The following is a 20,091-nucleotide window of genomic DNA, read 5'->3' on the forward strand; positions in this document are numbered from 1 at the left end:
AATCTGAGACACAGTGATGTAGGTCAGAATAGTGATGAACTGGAGGGAAGGTTATTGACCGGGAAGTGACAAAGTTGCTGGAAATGTTCTATATCTCAATTTTGATCATGAATACATGGATGCATGTATGGTAAAAATTCATCAAGCTGTATGTATGCTTGAAGTTTATGCTCATTTAACTCAATGAAAATTATACCTAAAACCAAATAAGCACCCTCAGGGCTTCAACATACTTTCTAGTAATTTGTCTATACTTAATATGTTGATGTGACGGAGAATACGTATTTATCAGTTCTGAAAGAAGAGGGGCCCCCTTCCCCCTGCACACTATCTCTTCCTCAATAGAGATGAAAATCAAGGAATTCTTTAACATTTCTGTTCCCTCCTTATTCATATCTGGGCATTCTTCTCAGAGTATATCATCAACTGGTCCCACTGAGTCTTGGAATGCCTTTTGCCCGCTGGTGTTGTTTGTGAACTCTGTTACTGCTTCAGAGGCCTTCTGTAAAGTGCTAAAAAACATCTCCTCTCCTATGCAGGTAATTCTGACTTGGAATTTGCTTTGATACATTTGCTATGCTTCCTAATTCTTCTTGTTTGGATTATATGTCACTTTCCTAAATATTTTCTGTAACTGCAATGAAATTATACTTTCTGATTTCACATTCCAGTTTTTCTTAATTGTGTGAAATAAAGCTCTTCTAACCCCTTGGTCCCAGATTCCCAAACGGATAAATTTAAAGGCACTACATATTTAAAAATTCTTACTTTAAACTCTTAAATTTTCTTGAAACTTTTCCTGGAAAACGGAAAACCCCCACAATCCTTATTCTTTACTGTCCAAACCACTAAGTCTTGTAGTAAAACCCACCAGGCTTTTGCTTCGATCTGCCTTTCTAACTTTCCCTCTAATACATTTATTAGGTCTGCCCCTGCCCCACTTATGGTGATCTATTGTTCCAATCAAATATATAAACCTTTCATTAATTTCATTAGTAGCTGTATTAGTCCGTTTCACACTGCTGATAAAGACATACCTGAGACTGGGTAATTTACAAAAGAAAGAGGATTTACAGTGCCACATGGCTAGGGAGGCCTCACAATCATTACATAAGGCAAGGAAGAGGAAGTCACATCTTACATGGATAGCAGCAGGCAAAGAGAACTTGTGCAGGGAGATTCCCGTTTTTAAAATCATCGGATGTTGTGAGACACATTCACTATCATGAGAACAGCTCTGGAAAGACCTGCTCCCATGGTTCAACCATCTCCCATCTGTCCCTCCCACAACACATGGGGATTATGGGAGCTACAAGATGAGATTTGGGTGGAGACACAGAGCCAACCATATCAGTAGCTGACATTCTGAACTATCCAAATAGGAGGGTGTCATGGGGGAAATGTGTCCATTTTTGTACACATTGCTACAGAGCACCATGAAGCAAAAAATGCAATAAACTGTACACACACATTGTTGGCGAAATGGAACTTCTCCAAGTTATTTTTAACTGTTCCTTCTACCTGAAATAAGACATAACACTCCTTCTTGAACATATTTATCAAATTACTTTTCAAGGTCAGTTCAGATTTTACTTCTCTAGGGAACTGTGATTCTCCCATCGGAATTCATCTTTTTTTCCCTTCAACTTTTAAGTTCAAGGGTACATGTATAGGATGTGCAGGTTTGCTACATACGTAAACATATGCCATGGTGGTTTGCTGCACCTATAAACCCATCATTCAGTTATTAGCCCAGCATCCATTAACTATTCTTCCTGATGTTCTCCCTCCCTCTACTCACCCCAATGGGATTAATGTTTTATAATCCTAATCTTACATAGGTCACTACTGCTTGTATCAAAGGCTATCACCAAGATGATATATTCTCAATCAGATACACTGAATATACACAGTTTGTTTAATAGTGAGTTACTGATAGGTAGTATCTGTCTTATTCATCTTTATATCTCACAGCACTGAAGATAGGCATTTAATAACATTCATTCAATTGTAGAGTCAAGCAATGGATTTTTGTTATTGCTTCTCTTATCTGTTAGCTATAACTATCACACAGTCATCAACTAGTAATCAACAGTTTCTTCCTACTGGACACATAAGCTTCAATCAAAAACCATTTAAAAATAAGCCACCACCTAGGGCTCTGAATCCCTTTTTGTTTCTACAGAGATTTTTTTGGGGAGGGGTGTGTGTGGCTTGGGGAGGGGTGTGTGTGGCCATCATGTTTATTTTTAACAGATTGATTGTTTACATTTCTTGGCTTTATCAGGCCTGTCTCTGAAGTACAGAGAAACTATTTCTGGCTGTTCTGTTTTCCAAGGAAATCTTGCAACTTTCCTTCAAGGTCACAGAAATGTATTACTCATTGCTTCCCTGTGTTTTGGCTAGGATCATGTGTAGAAATCTATTACTTCTATGAGTCTGCCATGCACCACCTAAGACTTTAAGCTATAAAATCCACTGTTTACTCAAAAGTCTGGAAAGGGCTTACAAGATATAATTAACTGCCTAGGACACACAATAAACACAAATACATTTTCTCTTTAGAAAAATAACTTATTGTTAGGTTATGTAAAAGAATCTCACTTTACTAACGACTAGAAAATTATTGAGCAAGAAAGTAGCCAGCTACAGCAAGTAAATTAAAATACATAAAAATGTCAAGTCAGAAGTCAGTATCACAGTGATGTGTTAAGTTTAAGAAGCATGCTCACTCTAATCATAAATAGAACAGAGATGCCTACCACCAAAACTCCTATTTCAAATCGTTCTGCATGTAGAAGCTACTGCTATTACATCATAGAAACAAATGAAATGAAAAAAAATCTGCAAAGTTATACACCTGGAAAACCTGAGAATCAACTGGCAAAAATATTAAAAATTAAAATTCAACAGGGGGCCTGTGTAGTGAATACAGGAAGTAAATAGCCTTCTTATATGTAAATCAAACAGGAAAATATATTTCAGTTTCAGTAACAATAAAAAAGATAAAGCATTTAGATATAGATTTAACAAGAAATATCTAAAAGCTGTATTAAGAAAAGCTTTTAAAATGCTACAAAGAAAAAATTTAAAAAGATTTAAATAAAGGAAAAGACATGTCTTATTCTTAGATTCAATGCTATAGTAAAAGAAATTAGTCAGTTTGCTCCTTAAATTTTATAAATTCAACCTGATCCCAATAAAAATACAAAAAGAATTTTACTGGGAACTCATAATTCTAAACTTATACAAATCGTAAAAAAAATTTAAATTTTATACAAAAAAAAAAAATAAATGTTTGAGAGCAGCCTGGAAAATTCTGAGGCACAGGGAAATGAGCAGGAATAAGCACTTTAAGATATTAAAATATACTCCAGAATTAAATAGGGTAAAATAGTTTAGTACTGGAATATTAATAGATTAAGAGGAAGAGAACTGGGCAGAAAACAGAAATACAAATCCTTTTATAACATAAAAACTGGGCAGAAAACAGAAATACAAATCCTTTTACAACATAAAAATATGCTCTACATTACATACATAATGTGAGAAAAATCAAATTTAAAATATAATGACAATATTTTTTAGCTTTTCAGTTAGAATAAAACCAAGTTTGATCATTACATTGCAGTGGTAAACACTAGGATATGCTACTGGCAATTGCAATTTGATAAATCTCTATGGAAGCATTTTTGCAATAAACCTTAATAAAAAATGCATATACCCTTTGAACCATCAATTTCACCAGTAGAAATGTATGCTACAGATGCACTCCCTAAGAAGCTTACAAAGGAGATAATCTGTAAAACGTGAGTTGTAATTGCAAGAGACTGGAAACAACTAATGTCTATTGATAGGGGTTTGGTTAGATAAATCATGGTATATTTAAACAACAGAACATTATGGAACTGGTTTTTCTTTTAGCTGCAGTACGAATGTATTTCTGAAATATACTGACACTAGTTTCATAAATTATGTTTTAAATCAGCAACAAAAACCATGCCCTAAACTTTAAGTAATCATGAATGATTTTTAAAATACGTGGGGAGAGTGGAGGTGGTGGAACTGTATCTTTCAGGCGAATACCCTCAATTCTAACCTCTTCCTATAGGCAATAAAAGTACAAAGTGTTAGAAATATTTTCTAAAAATATGTGAGAGTAGTATTGAAAATACTTCGTATCTTGAAAACCAAAGTACTGGAATCTTGGTAAACACAGATTCTGTTCATTAGGTAAGGGTATGCAGTCTTATAAAATGAGGTAGTTCTAGATATTCACATGAAATAATCTTTAAGACACATTTCTAACTTAAAAAAGGAAAATTAATATGCCAAACCAATGTGGATAATCTCTCACTATGTAAAAAACAAAAAAAGGGATAAAAAGTATATACGTGCATGAAAATCCACAGAGTATCTTTGAAAAATATAAAGGAAACTGATAACTGAGATTGCTCCTGGGAAGGAGGATAAGGAGTGAAGGAGTGGCAGAGAATCATTTCACTGTTTTTGTTTTCTTGAGACAGTCTCACTCTGTTGCTCAGGCTGGATGGAGTGCAGTGGTGTGATCATTGCTAACTGTAGCCTCGACCTCCTGGGCTCAAGAGAACCTCCCACCTCAGCCTCCTCAGTAGCTGGGATTACAGGTGTGCGCCACCATACCCACCTAATTTTTTTTTTTTTTTTTGGTAGAGACAGAGTCTCAATATGTTGCCCAGGCTGGACTCAAACTTGTGGGCTCAAGAGATCCTCCCACCTTGGCCTCCCGAAGTACTGGAATTACAGATGTCAGCCACTGTGCCTAGGATGTCACTTTTTTTAAAAAAACGTCTTGTACAGTTTACTAAAAAAAAAAAAAAAAGTCCACATAATACCTAACTAAAAATATACGAAAAAAAGATACTCAACATGACTAATCATTAGGGACATGCAAATTACAACCACTAAATATCACTTAACACCTGTTATGATGGACATTATTAAAAAAATCAAAACACCAATAATAAAAAAATAGAAAATGACAAGATAGTGAAGAAATCAGAATCTCTGTGTACTGCAGGGGAGAATATAAAACAGTGAAGGTGTAGCCACTATGGAAAACAATATGTTAATTCCTCAAAAAGTTAAACACAGAATTTACCATATGATCTGATTCAGTGATTCCACTTCTGGGTATATACCCCCCAAAATTGAAGGCAAGCACTTGAACAGGTATTTGTACACCCATTACTGCCAAAAGCCAAAGAGCAGATGTAACCTAAGTGTCCACGAAGGGATAAATGGATAAACAAAATAATACCAGATTGTTTGTGGTATACACAATGAAATACTGGCTTTAAAAAGAAAGGGCATTCTGATACATGCTACAAAATGGATGAATCATTATGTTAAGTGAAACAAGCCAGACACAAAAGGAAAATACTGAATGATACCACTTCTATGAGCTACCTAGAGTAGTTGAATTCATACAGATGGAAAGTGGAATGGGGTTTATCAGAGGCTGGAGGGTGTGGTGGTGTATGCCTGTAGTCCCAGCTATTCAGGAGGCTCAGGTGGAAAGATGGCTTGAGCCGGGGAGGCGGAGGTTGTGGTGAGAGGAGATAGCACCACTGCACTCCAGCTTGGGTGACAGAGCCAGACTGTCACAAAGAAAGAAAGAAAGAAAGAAAAGAACAGAAAAAGAAAAAAAATGTGAAAGTACTTAAAGCCATGAAATTGTTCAGTTAAAAATCGTTACATGATAAATTTAACCCACTTGTGTGTATTACCACAATTTAAAAAGAAGTAATGCACAAATAGAAAATCTGAAGACATCAATAGCAAGTTAAGAAATTGAATGAGTCAATTAAAAACCTTCCCTGAAGAAAAGTTCACCCTACATGGCTTAACTAATAGATTCTACCAAACATTTAAAGGCCAGGCGTGGTGGCTCATGCCTGTAATCCCAGCACTGTGGGAGGCCAAGGCAGGTGGATCACGAGGTCAAGAGATCAAGACCATCTTGACCAACATGGAAAAACCCCGTCTCTACTAAAAATACAAAAATTAGCCAGATGTGGTGGCAGGTGCCTGTAGTCCCAGCTACTCTGGAAGCTGAGGCATGAGAATTGCTTGAGCTGGGGAGGTGGAGGTTGTGGTGAGCCGAGATCACCTACTGCACTCCAGCCTGGGTGACAAAAAAAATTAAAGAGGGAATAATACTAATTCTTCACACACTCTTGCAGAATATAGAGGAGGTACAGAGGAGGGGGAAACATTTCCCAACTCATTCTATGAGAACAATATTACCTGATACCAAAGTCAAACACAGATAATACGGGAGAATAACAGACCAATACCCTTCATGAATATATCCACTAAAATCCTCAACAAAATGTTAGCAAACCAAATCTAGCAACATATACAAAAGATTATACACCATGGCCAAGTGGGATTTGTCCCAGGAATCCAAGTCTGGCTTAACATTCAAAATTCAATTAAAGTAATATATGATATTAATATAAACACAAAAACCACATGATCGCCTTGATAGATGAAGAAAAAGCATCTGACAAAATCTAAGACCCATTTATGATAAAAACACTCAACAAACCAGATACAAGGGAATACCCTCAACCTGATAAAGGGCATTTATGAAAAATCTACAGTTCACATCATATTAAGGAGTGAAAAACTCAGTATCTTCTTTCTAAGATGGGGAACAAATCAAGGATGCCTGCTTGCACTACCTCTATTCAACACTGTACTGGAGGGTCTAGCTAGTATAATCACGCAAGAAAAAGAAGTGAAAACATGGAGAAATTACAAATGAAAACTTATGTTCACACAGTCATAACAGCCAAAAAGCAGAAACAATCCAACTGTCCATCACCTGGTACAGGAATAAACAAAATGCAGAATACCCATACAGGGGAATATTATTCAGCAAGAAAAAAAAAACAACTGATACATGCTACGACATGAACAAACTTCAGAAACATTATACTAGATGAAAGAAGATGTCTTAGCCACAAAAGACCCCATATTCAATGAGTTCATTTACATGAAATGACCAGAAAGGGCAAATCTACCAAGACAGAAATTAAATAGATTCCTGGTTGCATAGGCCTGGAGGTAGCAATGGAGATCTTTTGGAGTGATGGAAATGCACTAAATCTGGATTGTGGTGATTGCAGCACAACTCTGAAATTTACTAAAAGTCATTGCGTTTTGTTTTATATGCATGAATTTTATGGTTTACACATTACACTTCAAAAAAACTGTTTAAACAATGTAAAAAAGGTAACTATTACAATATCATTTACATATTAAAACTACTGCTTTTTACCCATATTTCCACATGCTGAAAAAAAATTAAGGAAGGAAGACTTAAAAGGATAGAGCATCTAATTATGCTTGCCTTTATTTTAATTACACAGAAAAATATAGAAATATTATATTTAGAAAGAGACTCTGGTTAAACCATAAATCTGAGAAATGGAATATGCAAGACATTTTATTATTTACCTCCCCAACCTCTTCATAAACATAAGTGATGAAAAATAAACTACCCTAAGGCCAAATAAGGTATTAGTTTTATAATACCTATTAAAGAATCGCTTTCTTGGACATCATTTGTCTGACTACCTATCTTTGAGAGCTAAAGTTCATTCAATTCTGCTTTCAGTAAATTTAAACATTTTAAATCTTTAAGGCATTTCCTCCAAATTTGTGGTAAATCAGGGGCAATTTAAACGCCTTGTTTTGCTCACAGTAAAGTCTCATCACACAGTTGATTAGTCTTGATCACTGGAGCAACTTGCTGCTTTCAAGCCAGAGCCTCTCTTGCAGGGTCTTCTCTATTTCCCTTCCTGTCCTTTCTGTTCCTATTCTTGCATTTTCTTGTAATCCCTGCAAATTTTGGCATCTACCCCTTTCTTAGCCCTGCCTGATGTATCAACTTCAGGCTTCATCTCACTGGCCGTCCCTTTTCTAGGTAGTAAGGGGGATTTCCTCTGCCATCTACCCATACTTCCCCAGCTGCCTCTCCAATCTGCCTGATCCCACAGTACCACCATCTTAATTCCTACATCGATGCACTGGCATTTTCAAAGCAACAGCATAGATGTTTCACAAGCTTCCTTCTGAAGATTCTTATGGCACCATATTTTCACCTGAAGAAATGTGTTCCCCTTTCTGGTACATCTTCCCACATCTGCAATCACTACTTTAGGAACATTTTCCTAAACATGGATGAAGTCTATAGTAGACTGAGTGTGTGAGGACAGATTAAAGAAGAAAGCTATATTCAGAAGAAAAATAGTAAAAGTAAAGAAACAGCATCATTGGCAAGGGTGGGCAAATGCATTCTCATATACTACCTGTACAATGGAAAACCAGTGAGCAATTTGACCTTATCTGTTAAAATGTTCAGAAAGCATATTTTTGGATACAATTAAACACATTTTTGACCATTACATTACAAAAATATTTGAGCCAGGGCCCAACGGTATTTCTAACAGGACATTCAATGTAACACTGTTTGAACTGGACAGTAAACCCAGTAGGCTTCATGTTCCATATAGGCTGGGAATAAATCTGTTTTATTCACTGCAACATGCTTAGTATCCTGAGCAATGCCTGGTACAGAAGATGTGTTCGGAAGGTCTGTTGAGTTAAAAAATGAATGATGGAGATGAGGGCTGGTTTATGCCTGGACCTCAGCTGGTATTCAGCAAACCAGGAGTGAATTTTCCATGTGGAATGACTCTGTGGCCAGGCTGCACCCTAAGCCCTTGTGAACTATTAACTAAATATTGCTGAGCATCAGAGCGAATGCCAGAGGGATTTGAGTACTCACAGCAAACCAGTCACAAAACAAATGTGCTACTGCGGTTACAGCAAGAGTCATGCTGTAGTACTTGTATTAGAACAGTCTTCTGGCTTTGCTGATTGACCATAGGTAAGCCAGGCTTTCTTTTCAATTCAACTATTATTACTAAAAGTCTGCCATCAGTGTATCTTTTTTTTTTTTTTTTTTTTTTTGAGACAGGGCCTCACTCTGTCACTTAGGCTAGAGTGCAGTGGCACAATCAGCTCATTGTAACCTCAAATCCTTGTGCTCAAGCAAACCTCTCACCTCAGCCTACAGAGTAGCTGGGACTACCAGCACAAGACACAGGCCTCGCTAATTTTTAATTTTTTTTTGTAGTGACAGGGTTTCACTATGTTGCCCAGGCTGCTCTGGAACTCCTGGGCTCTAGCAATCTTCCTCCTCAGCTTCCTGAAGTGCTTGGATTACAGGTGTAAGCCACTGTGGTTGGCCTGGTGTATTTTTTTGCTTTGTTAAGTACAAAGGATTCAATTTTCAGAATAACAATTTTGGACTCTGAAATGCCTAAGAGTAAAATACCCATCTTTATCATAGAGCATTCCTGAGCACGGTATATAACTTAGCCTTATGTCACACATAGCTTTTCAGAGTTTGAGGAAATCACAAAAGGAAAAAACCTAACCTATTGAGGTTGTGATAAAATATGACCTCTGAAAAGCTTGAAATGACATTACATCCTAAAGACACAGGAGGGCACTCTTATCAACCAGCAAAGAAAAACAGAAAAAGACAGTGAAGTCAGGTTGACATTTTAACAATGGTACTGCAATAGTTGAATCAAGCACTGGTAAAACGTTGAAGGCTTGTAGTTTATAACCAGAGATTTCCTATTCTTCATGTAAAATCTAAGAAGCCAATAGGATTCTACAACCATGTAAATTGGAGGAAGAATCCAACACTCTCAGATCCAAGGGGAGGATTAACCACGCCCCTTTCTAATGATTTCTTAAACTGACCTTGGGGCAGGATTTGCCCCTTTCAAGCAATCTTCTACATAATCTACAATTGTACTTGGTGTTTTACTAGCATTCCACTGGGAGCGGCCTGTGAATTCATTTCTTTGCTCCATCTGTTTTCTCAGGAGAAATGCGAAGTTAAAAGTTTGAGCCAGTAGAAATGAAACAGCATTTTGAACAAAGGAGCAAAGACCACTGAAGAATGTATTTTGTGGCCTTCTCAAGTTTTAAAATTTGTAAATACAACTACAGCATATAATTTCCTCTATCGAATTTAATTAGTATAACAAGCATTTAAATGAGCTTCCTTTAAGACTTTTAACAAGCCAGTCTCTGCAGAGTGCCAGGGATTCTGAGGCACTCAGCCTCCTCCCAAAGGATTATCATTAATCTTAAAGTCACATTCAAATTTGTGTCTCAGCAAAATTATAAATAATTCCATGTCATAGGGGTCAAACGTAATGGTTAAAATGGAAAGTGTTAAGATTGTGAATGCCAAGGGTATACTGTGGTTAAATAACAAATCTTTGCTGACTAAATAAGCCAGAAGATTCTCTCCATCTCAGGTACTATCTGTAGGAAGTACAACACACAGGCTGCATTCTTGAACTGCTTCAGACTATTTTATTCGCTTGATTCTTCATCTATTTAAGTGACTGGATTCCTGGCCATGATGTTTCAAACTTAATTTCTGTCAATGTGCTCAGAATTTTTTGTTCCATGGTCTTTCGGTAAGGGCCTTTGTGAATTCCAGTTTCTATCCTTACCTGAACTGGCCATCAGGGTACCCAATTAGGCTCAATCTATACACATAACAGAACATGCTCTAAAATGTGCTAATTTAAAAGATACATTTCTAATTTTCCTCTGCTTTCTAAAATCATTCTGGTTAATTGAAAATGCCAATGAATTTTCTTCAGTTAAATAAAGCTGCCTGAATACTGCATATTATAAATATAGAAGGCCATTGAAATCCTTTGAGGTGGTATCTAGGAAGGAGATATCCAAGTATTACATTATAATGACATCCATTGTTTTCATGTGGGTATATGAAAAGCCATCAAGAGGGTGATGCGCAAAGTTAAGAGAATTATAAATGGTATCACAGAAGCTAAATTTGGAATATAAAAAAAAAATAACTTCAGCACCAAATTGGTATACTCTGATATGGGGGCCTTTAGCTCATGAAGAAAGTTCCCCAAACTTAAAAAATAACTTTTTTTAGCCAATAACCTTAAAAAAATTTTTTTTTGGTCTTTTGTTTTTCAGATAGGGTCTCACTTTGTCACCCAGGGTGTAATGCAGCGGTGCCATCATGGCTCACTGCAGCCTTGACCTCCTGGGTGCAAGTGATCCTCCTGCCTTAGCCGTCCAAGTAGCTGGGAACACAAGCACCTGCCACCATGCTCAGCAAATTTTTGTCTTTTGTAAAGATAGGTTTTGCCATGTTATCCAGGCTGGTCTAGTGCTCTTGATCTCAAGCCATCCACTCGGCTCCGCCTCCCAAAATGCTGGGATTACAGTCATGAACCACTGCACCTGGCCTGAAGATCTTAATTGAACCACACTGGCATTTAAAGCTAATTTTAAAAATAACCTTAAATACATTTTCGGTATGCACTCTACCTTCCGTTTTTAAGCGCTAACCTAGGCATGGTGCAGGGTACTAGATTTCCTATCCTCACTAAATAACAGGGAGACCTGGGTTTAGATCTTGGCTCTATCATTTTTAATCTATGCTAACTTTGAGCCACTTACTTCACCTCCCTGAAGCTCACATTTTTTGTCTGTAAAATGGGAATACTGTCACCTGAATCAAAGGATTAAATGGGAAACTATATAGCAAATACTTAGTACATTGCCTGGCACACAATAATTGCTTTATAAAAGTTAGCAATCATTCCTTTTTTACTTCAATGGTTACTGTTTATTGTAATCTTTTTAATTTCACTCTTTAATCTTTTCTCATAGACCTTGATAAGCCTTCAGAAATTACTGTTATTATTTTTTGAGATGGTCTCGCTCTGTTGCCCAGGCTGGAGTGTAGTGGCGTGGTTTCAGCTCACTGCAAGCTTCACCTCCCAGATTCAAGCAATTTTCCTGCCTAGCCTCCCGAGTGGCTGAGATTACAGGCACCTGCCACCATGCCTGGCTAATTTTTTGTATTTTTAGTAGAGACAGGGTTTCACCATATTGGCCAGGCTGATCTCGAACTCCTGAGCTCGTGATCCACCCGCCTTGGCCTCCCAAAGTGTTGGGATTACAGGCATTAGCCACCGCACCCGGCAGCCTTCAGAAATTATTTACTGAATTACCATTTAGTAGGGTCGCTGGTTACTCTATGTGCAGGCTCAGGGAATACAGAGTCTACGTGAGGGAGGACAGACACAGGCCACAAATAGGAAGTATACCATCAAGCATATGACAGGGATACTTACTTCAAGGAAGCCCTGAAGAAGTGTTATTTAGACAGAGTCCTGAAACATACGAAGAAATTAGCCAGGCAAAAAAGAGTGAGGCAGGCAATGGAACTTACTCAACCAAGTTAAGCCTAAGAAGTTATCCTAAGGGCAAAAAAAGATAGTGAGAGGGTTTCATGGAACTCTGCAATTTAAAACAACTTCGGGATGCAAAGGAAAGAATGAATGAAGGTTAAGACTGAATGCAGGGAGACCAGATAAGGGGTCTTGTTGAATTTTAAGTGAAAAGAGCCTATTACAGAGAGACTATTCTGGTTGGACTGGAGAGAAACAAAACCTATTTAAGAGAGCTTCATTTAGGAAGTAGGATCAATAAGAGGTGATCGTAGATTGTGTGTGGGAAGGGTACTCTGGAAAGTCAATCTCAAAAACAAGAAAATAGTAAACAAAATGTATTTTTGTTTCATAATCATAAATTTAAAATACAGCCTGTCACATATTCCTGAAGCAGTACACAAAATTAAAAATTTCAGGCCATGAGAGGACTTATTCTAACCATTTGGGAGGCATGCCACACCAATCTAACTTACTGAGCAACAATGCTTTTGGTATGTTGATGGGAATTCTCAATTACATTTATCTATCAACTACCAAATAAGTTTTAGTATGTAATACATAGTTGCAAAGTAAAGAGGGAGTATCAGTGTCAATAGAATACTTCCTTTTCCTCTGAGACATCTTTGGTTCTTAATGGAAAAAAATAATTTTCCACTTTTTTTTCACTTCTTTCTTTTCCCTGGTTTCGTATTTCTAAATAAATCAAGCAGGAGGATTTTATGAGCAAAGTATATGTAACGTAGACCCTGGCTTTCTGATCTCCTCACTAATGAGTTGTTATGGGAAAACTAGTTCACACTTCCCTGCTTTCTTAAACTGAACACACCAAATATAACTGTTCTTTACTGAGAACACAGGGTCCATGTACTAGTTAATAAGTTAACAAGCTCTTAGGCTCCTATAAGCTGACCTCTTTTCATGGAAGGCCCTGGCTTACTCCTCCTTACCAGTTCAAGAGTCACCTTTCCAGGAAGCTGTCCCCTGACCTCCCCAATCTTCTTTTCTCTCAATTCCCAAAACCCTAAACACACCTCTATTTTACCATGAACACAGTGAATTATAATTTTGGGCCAGGCGCAGTGGCTGACGCCTGTAATCCCAGGATTTTGGGCAGCCAAGGCAGGCAGATAGCTTGAGCCCAGGAGTTCGAGACCAGCCTGGGCAACATGATGAAACCCTGTCTCTACAAAAAAATTGGCATGGTGCTGCAGTGCCTGTATTCCTAGCTACATGGTGAAACTGAGGCAAAAGGATGGCTTGAGCCCGAAAGGTAGAGGTTGCATTGAGCTGAGATCATGCCACTGCACTCTAGTCTGGGCCACAGAGCCAGACCCTGTCTCTAAATAAATAAATAATAACTTGGTTTTCTATCTTCTTCTTAGGTTACATGCTTCTATAGGAAAACTGCTATGACTTCATCCTTCCCCTTATATAAACAGCTTTATATGGAGACAATTTCAGAACTGAATCCACTTTTAATACTTTGACTTCTCAGAAAACAGCTGGCTTTGCAGAGTACATGTCTTTAGCACAATGATTATCAAGATGAGGATAGGTGGGTTGTGTGGTTTGGAAAAGCATATTTAAATAATTATATAAATGGGGAAAAAACACCTTTTTTTTTTTTTTTGAGAAGGAGTCTCACTCTGTTGCCAGGCTGAAGTGCAGTGGCACGATCTTGGCTCACTGCAACCTCTGCCTCCCGGGTTCAAGTGATTCTCCTGCCTCAAGTAAAGCTTGACAATAACTTGGCTGCACGAGTATGGGTTTTAAAGGGTTGAGACAGTATTTCACATCTGCTTTTCTACTCTGTGCTATTACTAATTGAATAGAGTTGGAATAAATTAGTTAGACCTGTGCGCACAATGAGTCAAATGGCTCAAATCAAAGGTCTGAGAAGCCTTCCCATGAGCCAAGTGCTTGAGCTGTGTGATGCTAAGACTTTAGGTATACAGATACGCTTCATCCAACCTTGGCTCATGCAGTGCCTACAGCCTTAGAATGAAATTCTAATTTCTGCCCATCTAAATCTCATGCAGGGTTAAAGACTCAACTTCTCCACACTCTGACCTTATCCTTCTGGATTTCAAGGGCAGTTAGGAGTCCATATAATGGGATATTTAATACGTGATTACGTTCTGCCGAATGTTTTTTACTCTCTGCTTATATCCAGCCAAAGTCTCAACAACGTAGGGAGACAGGCTACTCAAGTGCTAATCTAGTGGAAAGGGGTTGTTAACAGCCTATCATAACATTCACGTGGGAGCCAGGAAGTCCAAACCTGGTTAACCGAGTCCACAGAGTTCATCGGGGAAGGACTGTGACAGAGCCAACGTCTTGCCTGAACAAAAGGAACCACCAATGAGTCTAAAAAGACCGCCTGGCGGGGATGGCGGGGACGGGAAGAGGAATTCAACCCTTCTCAACAACAAAAAGCAGCTTTCCTTAGCCCAGTCCACTTTTCAGCTCCCTAATTGCCACCCCTCCTGTGCAACGACTCCCTGCCCAACGTAGAAAAAAAGAGGTCTAAAGCATATATCATCACCTTTGACCTCTGACCTAGGAGCGAAGACTCACCAGTTTCATAATGGACTTTTGGTGGTTCAATAGCAGTCACTGAACTCCTCAAACTCCGGAAGCGTCTTCCGGTGCAATCTCCGTCACCTGCCCGCCGAGAGCATCGCGGGACTTGCAGTCTTTCATCCTCACGTCTTTTCCAGGGGAATCATGGGAAATGTATTCTCCCAGGCATCATGGGAGCTGTGGTCGCCTTTCCTTTTCCTCTCTTTCCTCTCCGAATGCCTCCTTCCGTCAGCTCAAATTCATCCCCGCCGAAAATGCATCCTCCCTCTCCACCCCAGCATGATATCATGTCCCCCGTACGGGCCTGGGGCCCATGGTGTTCTGGGATGTGTAGTCCTGACGGCTCCGACTCCCCTTTCCCCTCCTCCCGAAGAGAAGGCGGATGGGCGCGGGCCTTGCCGGGAGTTGTAGTTCTCTGCGGCCTCTAGGCTCCAGGCTCCGCGCTTTTACTCAGGGGAGGCAGGAACTACAACTCCCAGGAACGCGCGGCGGCAGCAGGTGGGAGCGGGGCTGTTGATATCAATATGGCGGTTGTCAGCCAGACAAAGACAGTCAGTCTGATGTGATTGAGACAAGGGAGGTTTTCAGGGGGAGACTGGGAGATAGGGGCCTCCCCTCCCCCTTCTCCTCTTCCTGCGCCGGCCTCAACCCCTCCCCAGTCCCCTCCTGACGGGCGCCCCACGCGGAAGACACCCCTCCCCCTTCTGCTTTCCCTCCTCCCTACCTCAGCCCTCCGTACTGGGACGTTGGGGAGGGGGCTGTGCCGGGCGGAGAGAACTCAGCGAGGATTCTGAGGTGAGTCGAGAGGTTTGGAAGCCGGACTATCTCAAGTGTCTTTCTTCACTTCTTTCTGTTCACTTAAAACAATTTTTTTTGAGGGGGTTTTGGGGAGGAAGTGAGCGGACGCTGGGGATGGGTCTCGTAAGCGGCCGGATTGAGAGGAGGGAGGAAGCAGGGGGCTTCCGAGTGGGTGACCCGGACGCGGGCTGTGGGGTGGGGCAGTTCGTGGGGGCCGGTCCTGGAAAGGCGTCGACTGCCCCCCAAGTCTTTCCTCCTGGTTTCCTCCACTATGAGCGGAAGGTTTGAATCCTGGAGGTGGGGTCTCCGGTGTGGAGTTCGGGAAACTGTGAGGTGATTTGCAGGTGTGTTGGTTTGTTTGGGGTAAGTGTGTTTTAAACTGTGTGACGTGTACTTGTGTGCTCTGCTCGTCTTGGAGCGGTGTCTGTAGATGAGAAGTTAGCGGGGACTCGCTCGCTCTGGGCCTGGGCTAAGGGGCGGGCGTGAGGTCCTGGAGCTGGGCGTTTGGGCTGGCGACGTGGTGCGGGGCAGCCGGGCTCAGCAACTCGCTTGTGTCCCGTCGCCCGCTCACACTCCGCCACCCGCCTCCGCCCCCTCCCCTGGACGAATCTCCACCCCAAACTCCAGCCACGAGAACTGTAGCGATGGTGTGATGTGGAGATGGATTTTCTGCACCCTCAAGTCGGTAGATAGGTGGGAAAGGAAAAGTGTTTCTTAATATTTTATTCCGGAACCGTGTTTTGGTTACACTATTGGGGCTACTTTGAAAGGCGTCCTCCACCCACCTTCACCCCGAAACAGTAGGTAGAGGTGTCTTGTCTTCGTGTGAAATAAATGAATAATTGTTGAAGATTCGGGGGGCCTGGGGTGGGAGTCGGGAGTGCTGGGTTGTGTACGCGTCTGTGTTTGTCTGCTAAAGGGACAGAATGCCTGTTGTGTATCTTGAGATAGGGCGACTCATTTCTGTAGTAGGAAGAACTGTTGGAAATTATTTGCGGGGCGGGGGGCGGGGGGTGTGCTGAAAGGCGCTGCTTGTATTTTTCTTCTACTCCACCCTGTTCTGTCTTGCATTTGCTTGAAAGCTGGTGGAGTGGAACAGTGAAGAAGCATTGGGTGAGTGAAGGGAAGAATGCAGTTGGCATTAAAGATACCACTATGTAAAGTTGAATGGTATAAAGCAATTACTATTTTTATTTACGCTGAAGCTTAAAAGAAAAAAAAAACACCCATGTATCATATAGGGTAGAATGATGTGACTAGTTCTTTTCTCTGGGATCCTGCAGGTATAGAAACCTTCCCTTTTCCTTCCTTCCTTCCTTTTTTCCTTCCCTCTTCCTTCCTTCCTTCCCTCTTCCTTCCTTCCCTCCCTCCCTCCTTCCTTCCTTCTTTTCTTCCTTCATTTAGTCCTTCCTTTCTTTCTTGACTTAGTACAACATTTCTCTTTCTGATGAACATAATACCGCCTATGCCTTTTTATTTAGTTTGTGCTAATATGGTTGTGCTTTTTGCGGTTTTACCATAAAATGCATCATTAAATGCATTTGTCATTTTGCATTTATGCCGCAGGTAATTATCACATCAGGATTGCAGTGCTTTGCATTAAACTTATTTTAAAATTGTACAACTAAGTTGCTTGATTATGTTTCTAAGTCAAAGGTGGGAAATTTGAATTCGAAATTTTTAAAATTTCATTTAGAGTGAAAAAGAAAGTATTGCCACATCTCTTATTTCTCACAGTTTTTAATAACATACTAGGAGAATATAAGATCACATATTTTGTACTTCCTTATAAGTTCTTCAGTAAACCTTTTTATGTGACAGTTTTTTTAGTGTAATGGATTTTTAAAATAAATTGGCATAATTTCTATTTAGACTGTTGAGAATTGAATATATTCCCCAAACTTACCAATTCTTGAATGCCACATATCATTAGTAAGGGACCTTTAGATTTTATGATAACTGAAAACTACATAAATAGACTGTGTATTTTATAACCATTGATTTGAACTTTTTGCTGTTGGTCATTCACACAGATAAGGGGGACTGTAAGAGCGAGGAAGCATGTATATTTCAATTGACCTGACTGGGGAAAAAAAAATGTGGTTTCTAAATTTCAGATGTAGAATATACAATATGTTGATTCAAAACTAAGCCTTTAGTTTGTGATAGGCCAGGATTTTCAGAATCATTTGTTTTAAGCTTGTATGTTAACTTGAAACATTACTTTGCAAAAGCTGGAGAAAAATCCTATGTAACTACTTAATGGAGTGTTTTGTTTTGTTTTTCTGAAACATTATAATAGTCATGGAGTTTTAAAAAATATTTAATAATTATTTTAGAAATAAAAAACCAACATAGTTGTTAATATTTGGAATTGGAAAAACATGAGTGTTTTCTCTTCCACCTATCCTTACCTCAGAATTTCTTTTTGTTTTGTCTATGGAAATGCAAAGTTATTTACTGGGAAAAGCATTCATTAAACTTTTTTTCTGGCTACGAGCGGGATCAGAGTCATTACATGTAAACCAAATATATTCCTAGCATTCGTTGTGGGTGATTCTGTTGCATTTTAAGCACTGGGCATTAAAATGCTATAAAGCCTTTACTGCAGGTTAAAGCATAAAGCATTCTCAGCATGTGGGAGTCATATGGTTTACAAAAAAAGCAGAAAACCAAGACATTGGTACTTGTTCATCTTAAAATTTCATCCTGTAACTGTGAAAGACACATTTGTTTTAATGTGATTGCTTCTAAAGATGTTGCGTGTATTGTGGGAAGTTGAAAATCTAAACTGCTTTTAACTAATCTGTTGCTAGTTCAGTGTACTGCATGTAGTGAACGCTGTTTGTGGTCACAAATATGTATCAAGGAAAGGAGCCCTTAGCTGGATATTGAATGCCTTTAGTGAGGCTTCGTTTTCATTGCTGTATGAACAGATTTCAGTCTTCTAGCTCAAATCCTTTGTTAAAACATGGGTAATAGAAACTTAATATCTCAGTGTTGGTAAGTTACAAAATATGTGACAACAAATCTCATTGTTACATCGTTTAAAAAATAGAAGCAACCAGCTTATGGCAATTTTTGTAGCAAGTGTTGATTGGAATTGTATTGCTTGTTTCGTAGATATTGAATACATTGGGATTATTTAGGCTTAATTTGTGCATTTTGAGTCTCCTGTATACTATATATTCTGTACATCCCACATTTAGTGTTTCACATAGCCACCGTGTCATTGCTTCTGTTCATTTCATTGTAGCTCTTGCTTCTCTTGTTTTTGTATATAGCTCTTTAAATGAATTATTTATCTTGGGAAATAGGTATTTATGTAGAATGTTGTCATAAGTGAAAGCTGGAATACCACTCAACTTTTTAAATACTTGAACATTTATAGATAAACCAAATAGTGTTCATTGAAAATGTATTGGTTTTGTTTTGTGAACATGCTTTATTTAGTTTTTTGGCTTCTGGAATTAATTTTGTAACTCATTTTGCTATTTTTTGGCTAGATTTTTCTTCTCACTTTAGTAGAACTGTTATTTATTAAAATACTGTTGTGAGTGAAAATCATGGCTTGTCTGGAGTGTCATATATGTACACCCACACATGCACTCACACATAAAATACCTTTATGTTTGTTTATTTATGAAATTGGTGTGTATCTATCAGACATGCCTCCCGTGAGAAAGAATCTGAGCCACAAATAGCAGGAAACCTTGAAGTTTTAAGCTAGAAACCAAAGAGTAACCAGCACATGTTGTCCACATTATAGAAGCTATGGAGATTTTCAGTATCATGCCAAAACATTATTTTTACAGATTTTGTCAAAATATATTTCTCTCAGAATGGAATACATCAATATTGAAAATTTTCTCAAAATACTATTAAGAAATACATAGCATGGATTCCTAGGTGCAGCTGTTCCCCTAGATTGCCCGTACTGGATTTAGGTCCTATTATAGGTGCAGATTAAAGGTTTTTCCATGGGATTATTAGATGTAAAACTTTTAGTTACAGTGTTTTCAAAGATAATCCAGTGCTTTAGATAATTTGTTTTCCTTGACCTTAGATGAAACAAGTTGGAAATTTATATAACGTTGTCTTGGAAAGTTTCCAAGAGCATTTAGCTCCTGGAAGGGCCCTGGCTTTAGCATGGTTTTTACCCTCACAGTGGTAATAAGGTTGAAGTTACAGTAAGTTTTTCCAGTGGGTATTATAATCTTAATGCAGTATTTGACAGATTCTTAGGCTATAGTGTTTTTTTTAACGTTTGCAAAAAAAAAAAAAAGTAACAATAGTCTGATTTCAGCTTTGAAGTGATCAATTATTTTATTTTATTTTATTTTTT

The 20,091-nt window shown here is 38.9% G+C and overlaps 2 protein-coding genes across 14 annotated transcripts in view; one reads left to right on the plus strand and one right to left on the minus strand.

The window, feature by feature from the left end:
* Nucleotides 1-15,220, minus strand: part of INTS9 (integrator complex subunit 9) — a 121,291-nt gene extending 106,071 nt beyond the window's left edge. The window contains exon 1 of the mRNA XM_064368755.1: nt 14,943-15,220. Within this exon, the coding sequence (XP_064224825.1) occupies nt 14,943-14,951 (9 nt within the window). The 5' untranslated portion in view covers nt 14,952-15,220. The remainder of the gene's footprint in view (nt 1-14,942) is intronic.
* A 240-nt stretch (nt 15,221-15,460) lies between these two features.
* Nucleotides 15,461-20,091, plus strand: part of HMBOX1 (homeobox containing 1) — a 175,741-nt gene continuing 171,110 nt past the window's right edge. For 11 of the 13 annotated variants that reach the window (XR_001104655.2, XM_012435181.3, XM_012435172.3 and 8 more), the window contains exon 1: nt 15,461-15,743. The gene's annotated coding sequence lies outside the window, so the exon portion shown is untranslated. Of the gene's footprint in view, nt 15,744-16,375; nt 16,547-20,091 lie in introns of those variants that run through there. The other 2 variants (XM_021665165.2, XM_021665166.2) reach the window with 1 other exon arrangement.

The sequence above is a fragment of the Aotus nancymaae genome, unplaced genomic scaffold (assembly GCF_030222135.1).
Source record: "Aotus nancymaae isolate 86718 unplaced genomic scaffold, 86718_ANA_hifiasm-v0.15.2.pri h1tg000079l, whole genome shotgun sequence".
Taxonomy (NCBI): domain Eukaryota; kingdom Metazoa; phylum Chordata; class Mammalia; order Primates; family Aotidae; genus Aotus; species Aotus nancymaae.